Source organism: Danio aesculapii, chromosome 13, assembly GCF_903798145.1.
Source record: "Danio aesculapii chromosome 13, fDanAes4.1, whole genome shotgun sequence".
NCBI classification, from domain to species: domain Eukaryota; kingdom Metazoa; phylum Chordata; class Actinopteri; order Cypriniformes; family Danionidae; genus Danio; species Danio aesculapii.
Genome location: NC_079447.1, coordinates 12,055,640 through 12,065,639, shown reverse-complemented (window position 1 = coordinate 12,065,639; position 10,000 = coordinate 12,055,640). Strand labels below are relative to the sequence as shown.

The following is a 10,000-nucleotide window of genomic DNA, read 5'->3' as shown; positions in this document are numbered from 1 at the left end:
GAATGAACCGCCAACTTAATCAGCATATGTTTTACACAGGGGATGACCTTCCAGCTGCAACCCATTCCTGTCAAACACTACAGACAATTTTAGCCTACCCAATTCGCCTGTACCGCATGTTTTTGGACTTGTGGGGGAAACCGGAGCTCCCGGAGGAAACCCACGCAAACACGGGGAGAACATGCAAACTCCACACAGAAATGCCAACTGACCCAGCCGAGGCTGAAACCAGCGACCTTCTTGCTGTGAGGCGAATGTGCTACCCACTGCGCCACCATGCAGCCCCTTCCCCTTCCCCTTTTTAATTTTATTAAATTTCATCACTCCAAAAAAATGTATATAAAAGAAATATTAATCTTTTGGATAAGAATGTGGATGAGAAATGGTACATTATAAAACATGGTGATAAATGTAAATCTAATAACTGTTTCCTAAATTAATGCATTCATTTTGGCATCACTAAAACAGTGAAACTAAACTCAAATAATTAATCTCTACATTTCAACCAATTAACAGACCAACTAAAGTACATACAGAGAAACTAAATATGCAAATTGGATAGACAAACTTTTTTGACTAATCTGCATTCAATTAACAGCAGACTGCGGAGAAATGCAATGGCATTAATTATTTTGAAAAAGCATGTAAATTAATACACTGTAGCTTTAAAACACACACACCAAAACTAAATAAATTATTAAACTACAACAAAACTAATCTAAAACATGGCAAATTAAATAATGAATGATTGAATACATTAAGTAATTAATTTAATTTATATTTTAAAAAGATGGCAGTTAACACACTTCTATTGGGTTGAAACCTTAAAAATAAAACCTAAATGAACACTATAAATAGGTGGATCAACAGATTAATTCAAAAGATAAACAAATAGAGAGACAGAAAGATAGAAAATAGATTATTTATTTATATGTTTATTTATTTATTTGCAATTAAACAAAACAAAACAGAAAAAAAACTAAATTTTTATAATAATTAATTAATTAATTAATTTATAGGCAAATTATTTATAAAGTTTAATAATGCTCATACTTTCAGGTCTTTTGAAAACAAAATGTAGAGAATGATTTCTAGTTTGTTCATGCTTATAAATCCACAAAAGCTCAACACTGACAGTTCTGCTGAACCCTGGAGTTGAGTGTGGACGTGCTGTCAAACCCTGAACCTTTCAGTCACTCTGACATTCACCCTGCTGCTGCTGCTGCTGCTGTCTGTCATTCGCTTTTGTTGCCCTTTTTAAATATTGAAAATGACTTTTCTAAAAAAAAAAAAAAAAAAACAGTGCCACCATTTAGTTTCTGACTCGATTCCAGAAACACATTTGCAGACATGTAATTAAATCATAAGCAATTGAGTTCCCGGGGCTTAAAAGTTTAATAGCACACAGTGATGAATACAAATCTAACCGATCAGTCAAGATCAGCATGAACAGTTTAAATCCCAGTGGGACGTGCATAAATTAATTAATTTAAAAAAGGGGGGAGGAAACGGGAAAAAAAATCCCAGCTAGGGAATTGAGGGAATTATGTATTCACAGATGTTGTTGTTTTTTTGTAAAAGCGTGCTCGGGTTTCAGGTGCACTATAATATTATTACTTTTAGTTGATTTAATTCATTTATTAGTATCATTTCTAACAGAAATGCCTGTAAGATCACATGCACAAATTGTCAGTACATTTCCATTAACTTGATACTATTATATTTGGTGTAGTACAAAGGTACTATGATAGCAAGTGTTACTTATAAAAAGTGGACATGGCAACAAGAGCGCAATACAATATTTCACACACAAACAAAACATGATGTCTCTGTCAGGATGTCTCTGTCAGGAATATTCAACCATCATGAGTCTGTGATCACCGTAATCTGTGATCAATTCATCTTTTGGATGAGACTCTCTGTGGTTGTTAAAAGTCCCAGGATGTCCTTCGAAAAAAGAGTAGGGTTTTAACCCTGGTATCCTGGCCAAATTTGCCCACTGGCATCTATCCATCATCGCCTCCTAACCATCCCCATATCATCTGGCTTCATCACGTCTCCTCTCCACCAATCAGCTGGTGTGTGGTGTGCGTTCTGGTGCAATATGGCTGCCGTTGTGTCATCCAAGTGGATGCTGCACACTGGTGGTGGATGAGGAGATCCTCCCAGTGAGTAAAGCGCTTTGAGTGTCTAGAAAAACGCTATAAAAATGTAAGGAATTATTTATTATTATTATTATTATTATTATTATTATTATTATTATTATTATTAATAATAATAATAATAATAATATGTTAACCAAAAATAGTAATAATATGCACAAATAAGTGTTTGGTTAATAATAAAAAAGAACATGCCAACCTTCCAAACAAAACATGATGCCTCTGGCAAAGTTGGTTTAGTTAAAATCACCAATAACAATATGATTTTTATAAAATTACTTTAGCCATAAAAGAGTCAGGAATAAATACACAGGATGACCAAAAAAGGTTGCTTACAATAGGAGGACAAGGCAACCTTCCAAATATATACAAAACATGATGCCTCTGTCAACCAATCATAATCTTAATGAGTATTTGGTCACTGTAAAATTACTTCAGTCAAAAATACACAAAATTATACAAGCATATATACGCACATGCAGATATACACACATACAAACACACACACACACAAAAAACTTGTAACTTGTATATTTTATTATAATGTTTTTGTAATTCTCAGTTGGGGAGTTATGCAGTCTCTTGCCTTAAAGCTGAAGTTCACACACACAAAAAGAAAATTGTCAAAAAATGTTGCCCAAAAAGTGTGCTTACAATAAGAGGACATGGCAACCTTCCAAATATATACAAAACATGATGCCTCTGTCAACCAATAATAATCTTAATGAGAATTTGTTGACTGTAAAATTACTTCAATCAAAAATACACACGTTCATGCAAGAACATGCACACACACACACACACACACACACACACACACACACACACACACACACACACACACACACACACACACACACACACACACACACACACACACACACACACATTTTTTTTTACTTCATTTTATTATATATATATATATATATATATATATATATATATATATATATATATATATATATATATATTGTAATTCTCAGATGGGGAATTTTGCAGTGTCTTGCCTTAAAGCAGTAGTTCACACACACAAGCACGCACGCACGCACGCACACACGCACGCACGCATGCACGCACGCACGCAAACTGTCAAAAAGTGTTGCTTACAATAAGACAAGGCAACCTTCCAAATATAAACAAAACACAATGCCTGATCAAAATGGATCCTTTTCACAAGACTGTTATGACGTGTTTAACGGTCATCTTAAATCCTTGAAAGTTTTTAATATTTTAATTTAAAAAAACGTATGAACATTTGTATGCGTTTATGAATGTATTATATCATCTTTGCATCAAATTACACAATTTTATTATTTTTATTACCGCTTATATGAGGTGTTTCTAATTTAGCGTCTATGGGGCTGAGAGTACTTACTTCAGTCTTTAGACTGTGGGGGGAAACCGGAGCACATGGAAGAAACCCACGCGAACACTGGGAGAACATGCAAACTCCACACAGAAATGCCCTGTTGCTTTTTGTTTTATTTTTTAATTAATAAACCCATGTTTTTGTCCCTGTATTTGAGTCCCAACTCCTTTTCCCCTCCTGAAACCTTGACAATAATTGTATGGCATTTAGTCCCCACAATGTAAAGAATACAAGGCGCGCGCACACACACACACACACACACACACACACACACACACACACACACACACACACGCACACACACACGCACACACACACACACACACACACACACACACACACACACACACACGCACGCACACACGCACACACACACGCACACACACGCACACACACACACACACACACACAGAGATCTGCTGCCGCTGAAAACTGTTTGATCTCAAAAATATAAATACAGAATACTTCAATACTGATCATTATCATGTTTCAAGAGGTGAAGGTCAGGTAAATTACATTGATTAATTAACCGCTTCTGCATTTTCCATCAGCAGGATCTGAAATATAAATGATTTAATAGACTTGTCTGACCAGATGAAAGGTATTTTGCCCAGTCATGTTGCACATTGAGAGATTAAGGCACATCCTTGTGTCTTGAAACTCTTTTTTATGTGTCTGTCTCTCTTTAAAATGTTCTCTTGATCAGCTCTCAGCTCATGGTTGATAAATGAGCTTCTTGCAGTCATTTAGCAGAGCAGCGTTTCTCTGTTTGCTGATGTTCACTCATTAGGCAAACTAAGCTGATAACGCTCAGGAAAATGTTCTTTTAAAAAGGTGAATGTGCTTAAACACAATGTGCATCGAGTCTCATTACAGAACAACCTGGAAGAGAGTTTTTGACAGTAATGACCATACCGAAAGGAATAAACTTATGAATACAAAATGATATAGTAAGAGCTTTTTTTATAGCTTTGCTTGTGGTTGTGCTTAAGAAATATTGCTACATACACACACGATTTGACTATTATTCAGTGTTTTTCCGCTACCTTTTGTATTTATTTGCCACAGTTGCACAAGTTGTGGAATTTATTTAATTTTGTGTGTGAGATTCACGTCATTATGGCAACATTCACTCAAAGCCTTTTTTCACTAGACACTGTGTCTTAGACAAGTGCATTGTGTCAATACAAAAAATAAATAAAAATACAACAATAATGACTTGCAGATCATTTCTACACTACCTGACAAAAGTCTAGTCGTCGATCCCAGTTATAAGAGCTACAAATAATAACTTGACTTCTAGTTGTTTATTTGCAAAAGTGGCAAAAAAGAAAAGAATCTGTTGAACTGCATCCCAATCATCACAAATACTGCAGAAGACCTATTTGAATCCGCATGGACCCATAATTCTCACAGAAATCAGTCAAGTTTGGTGAATGACAAATCATGGTTTGGGGTTACTTTCAGTATGGAGGTGTGCAAGAGATCTGCAGAGTTGATGGCAACATCAAGAGCCTGAGGTATCAAGACATTTGTGCTGCCCAAACCAGGTTTGTACATTACAACCCACAGAAGAGGGCAAAGTCTTCAGCAGGATAGCGCTCCTTCTCATACTTCAGCCTCCACATCAAAGTTCCTGAAAGCAAAAAATGTAAAAATGCTCCAGGATTGGCCAGCTCAGTCCCCAGATATGAACATTATTGAGCATGTCTGGGGTAAGATGGAGGAGGAGGCATTGATGATGAATCCAAAGAATCTTGATGAACTCTGAGTCCTGCAAAAACGCTTTCTTTGCCATTCCAGATGACTTTATTAATCAGTTATTAATAAGTCATCGTAGAGATGTATGAATGCAGTCATGGGAGTCATACACAATATTCATTTCTTTTCCACAGCACCATGACTTTATATTCTATACTGTACATTATTTCTGTTCAGTGACAAGACTTTTGTCTAGGCAAAGTCAGACTTTACTGTCCTAATTAAATAATTAAAGGCGTAATCTAGAGGTTTTTGCCTTTCATATAAACCACTTCTGATACCAAATGATAAACTAGGAGCCAAGTTATTATTTGTTGTTCCTAAAACTTGGATAGGCGACAAGACTTTTGTCAGGTAGTGTACTACAGCATTAAATATGTGCTCAGTGCTGCTGGCCAAGCTCCAACACTTATTACATATAAAATGTTCAGTGTGGTGCAATTTTTTTTGTATCACTAAAGCATTTATAACTTTTTTGCTTTAAGCATTGTAAAGTTTGAGCAACTCTAGATGATGGATGGTAAAGCCCGAAGTTTCTTCTTTACAAAGATATCTAAACTGAGAATATAGACCAAATTATTCAGCAACTGTTATTGTTTTAGTTTGGGAAGGTAAATTTTAAGAAAGTTCTTTTCGTGCAATATCTGGCAACACTAATGAAGTTTCTTGCACCATGCATACAGAAGAGAGACACAGCTCTGTTATTTTGCTTCTAGAATGGGTTGCTCATATATTATTGAATTGTGTGTGTACCAAAAGTAGCTGCTATGTGTGAAGTGGGCTTTAACAATCAGGCAGTGACTACCACATTTACATAAATAATATGCAGTCAGTACAGAACCTGGAAGATCAGTTGTTAATAATGTATATAAACATACATAAGAAATGTGTCTTGCTTGTGTAAGCACATACAAGCACACATGCATGACACACGCAAACACACAAACACACAAATTCAGTGCATAATTAAGTACATCCTCATTTTGAAAATGAATGTTTTTATCCATTTATCCATGTATTTTGGTGCATTTAAACAAAACAGATTTATGAAACAGATTTATTTATTAAAATAATCTTTTAATCACCAAACATGTTTAGAAATTATAAGGTAACACAATTAAACTCAAGCAAAATATTGCAAAAATAAATGACAAACTACAAAATTTTAACTCAATTTTTTTTGCTTCTCTTGATTTTTCCTCTTTTCTAAATTTGTATTTAATATTTTTCTATAACATATACATTTTGTGTGTGCTAGTTTTTGGACCATTATCGTAGGTTATTTTGTTAGATAAGCTTCAGATTTGGCTTCAGTACTGACAAATCTAATCCATATGCACACATATAATATAGCCTCCTATTAAAAATATGAATTTAAAAGATAGATTTGTGAGGGATGTACTTATATATAAGCTGAGCACTGTATACATGCATACATACATACAAGCACACAGTTGTACACAGTTGTACAAAAAGATACAAGCCTTGTCTCATGTGTTGCCAGATTTTGTAAAAAACAAGAATACCCAAAATATTTCAAAATAAAACCCATTTAATTAAAAAATCAACACTTTGTGTATCACGCCAGCACACTTTAAAGACTTTATAAGCTTGAGCCAATCCCATACAACATGCCTAAAATGTAATGCTTCTAATAAGTGGACATGAGAGCCTCTCAAGAGCCTGCTTTTTGAAGCAACATTACATAAAACACAATGAGATTTAGCTAAAATCGCAGAAAATAATAGTGGATATTAAACATGTCAAGTCTCCAGCTATAATTTACAGTGTCAATCATCACAATTTATTCCATATGCACAAAAAATGATCATTTAGGGCATTCATTCCTATTTCTCCGTGTGCTTATTTAATCTGAAAATATACAGTTGAAGTCAGAATTATTAGCCCTCCTGTATTATTAGCCCTCCTGTATATTTTTTTCACCAAGTGAAGTTTCAAAAACTAATTTCGAGAGGAGCACGTGATAGGATTGAGCAAGTCTGGCCACTCATCTGTAATCAGTAATAATCCAATCAGAGTGATCCTAGTTTACTATAAATGGATCATTTTCTCCCTACTGTTTCTATCTTCGTTTGGAAGAATCCCCCCTTCCACCCCATGTCCTCCTTTTCCTCCCTTTTCTAAAGGGGGAGCTCTCGAAACCTACCTGATCTCGGATCTCCTGATATGCTTATCGACCGGGCGGGAGCCCTGGGCTCAAATATCTCCGAGCTCAGGGTTCTCTCCCGGGACAGCATGCCAAACCTGCTTTATACGCCAAGCTTATCTAAGTGGGAACTCTTGTTTAACGGAAATATTTTTTTGCCAACACATTTCTAAACATAATAGTTTTAATTACTCATTTTTAATAACTGTTTCATTTTATCTTTGCTATGATGGCAGTAAATAATATTTGACTATATATTTTTCAAGACACTTCTATACAGCTTAAAGTGACATTTAAAGGCTTAACTAGGTTAATTAGGAACATTCTGACATAAAAGAAATGAACAGACATTATAAAGAGATCAGCAATGGTGTAGTGTGGTAGATATTGTGAACTCTCACCCCTCCTGGATGGCCGTCAGATGCAGTGACGATAAGACGATACTGGTCAATGGTCTCTCTGTCCAGAGGTTTGGCCAGCAGCAGAAGACCTATACTGAACAGACACAAAACACTTACGTTCAATTTTCTTTTTCAATTGTTTCCTTTACTTCCAATTACTTTTTTAATTATTATAGATTTCGACAAACATGTTACAAAGAATGAAAAGCTAATTGTTTAGACTTAATATGAGGAGAGTGATGAATCGAAGGGAAACTAATTTAAATGAGAATTTCAGTCTAAATTGAGTTGTGTTCTTTCCAACCTCTCTGATGCTTTTCTTATAGTTCATCAAAAAGCTGAATAGATTTATGATTTATTAGGATAGGATCAGTGGTGGATTAAGGCATGGGAAATATGGGCGATCGCCCAGGGTGGCATCTTGCTGGGGGAGGCACAGGGAGACGGTGCAGAAAAAAAAAATGTCCCCTAGTAAAAGCATTGAGATACGATTTACTTTCCACAAGAGTATTAATTTACAGTGGCAATTCCAGAATAAAGATGTTAGGGGATTTTGCATCTTTTGCATGAGCAAGTTTGTTAGTCTTTATGTGCAACCGAAACAATGCTAGTGAAAGCAAACTGACGCATGCGCACAGAAAACCATTCCCGCGCGACTCACACACACTCCTATGTGAATCCCGGTTGTTCACATGCACGCTGATAAAATACGCACTGCTCATGCACTGTGAAACCAGAGTATCAGCCTTTTGTGCAGAGGTGTCAGCACGGGCAAGCAGCGAGTTTTGCAAGTCGACAAAACTAAAGTTTATGTAATATAATGATGATGTTATTTTCACTAAGCATGCCTATAAAGCAGAAAGGAGGGATAAAGAGTCAGGGAGGTAAGACTTCATAACATTAATTCTCGGCCATGAGTCAGGTCTAAAGGCCATCACATACCGCATGTGTCGCTCAGCGCCGTGACACGGAGCGCACATGACAGTTGAAAGTATCGCACACCAGATGCGCACATTTGCATGCTATTTTTAACTACACTAATCCGATGGGCTCTGTGGCGCGGCAGAAAAATGAACAGTTTCCTGAGTCGTGGCTGGGCGCCGCCGACATCCGCCGACTTGCGACGCCGGTGTGTACCCTGACAGAAACCTTTGTTTAGAATTCTGAAATGTATTGTGCTACATGGCACCATGCGGTGCTTCTGGTGTGCGACCTGCTTAAGACAACAAATAATTTAATAAAACTTTTTTTTTTTTATTCTGTAGAATTGTCAGGAATAATATTCATGCAAAAGATTTCTTAAGTGATCTTAGCATATCACTTCAGTTGTTAAATGTTTACCAGTAACATTTAGGATTGATTTATGTTTTTTTACTTAGAATAATAATTGTAAAATAATATTAATAATAATAAATATAAATAAACTGTTATATAAAAAAAAACTATTATATAAAAAAAAAGAAAAAAAAAATATATATATATATATATATATATAGCCCAGGGTCCCATTTAAACTAGAAGCCACTGGATAGGATACAACTTTTTGGACATTTGGGGGTTCAAGAAAAATCAAAATAATGAGAAAGTTGTTTTTAGCAATGCATATCACTAAAGAAAAAAGCTTTGAATTATTTATGATGATGATGAGCCTTTATTTGCCACAATACTTACTACATGATGTGAAATTGGACCTCTGTGACCATAAGATGGCGCCGCGGATACTCATCAAGATGGCGCCGCGCATGGCCGCTTCGGCGTGGGGCTCTCCAGTGTTTGCACTGTTTTTGTTAGTCTGTCCTGTTTTATGTTTGTCAAACACGATCAGTTACACCAGGGACGAGCTGCTGAACATTCGGCAGTGCACACCAACTAATCAAGAACTGGATTTTGATTTTTGTGGCGTTTTGCGGAACATTGTAGTCGGCGGAGCAGCCGCATTGTGGAAACGCTACAAGACGCGCAAGCGTGGGAAGCGAGCCGGCGCGCTCGTCAGGCTAAGACAGCGCGGCTTCAGAACGGCGCTGCCCAGCATTCACCTGGCGAATCTCCGCTCTCTTCCTAACAAAATGGACGAACTACTTCTGCTCACATGCAAAAACAAGAACTTTAACAACTCTGCTGTCCTGTGTTTCACGGAAAC

The 10,000-nt window shown here is 36.3% G+C and overlaps 1 protein-coding gene across 1 annotated transcript in view; it reads right to left on the bottom strand.

The window, feature by feature from the left end:
• pcdh15a (protocadherin-related 15a) overlaps positions 1-10,000 on the bottom strand; it is a 412,430-nt gene that overhangs the window by 140,563 nt on the left and 261,867 nt on the right. Inside the window, exon 11 of the mRNA XM_056471438.1 lies at positions 7,861-7,954. Within this exon, the coding sequence (XP_056327413.1) occupies positions 7,861-7,954 (94 nt within the window). The remainder of the gene's footprint in view (positions 1-7,860; positions 7,955-10,000) is intronic.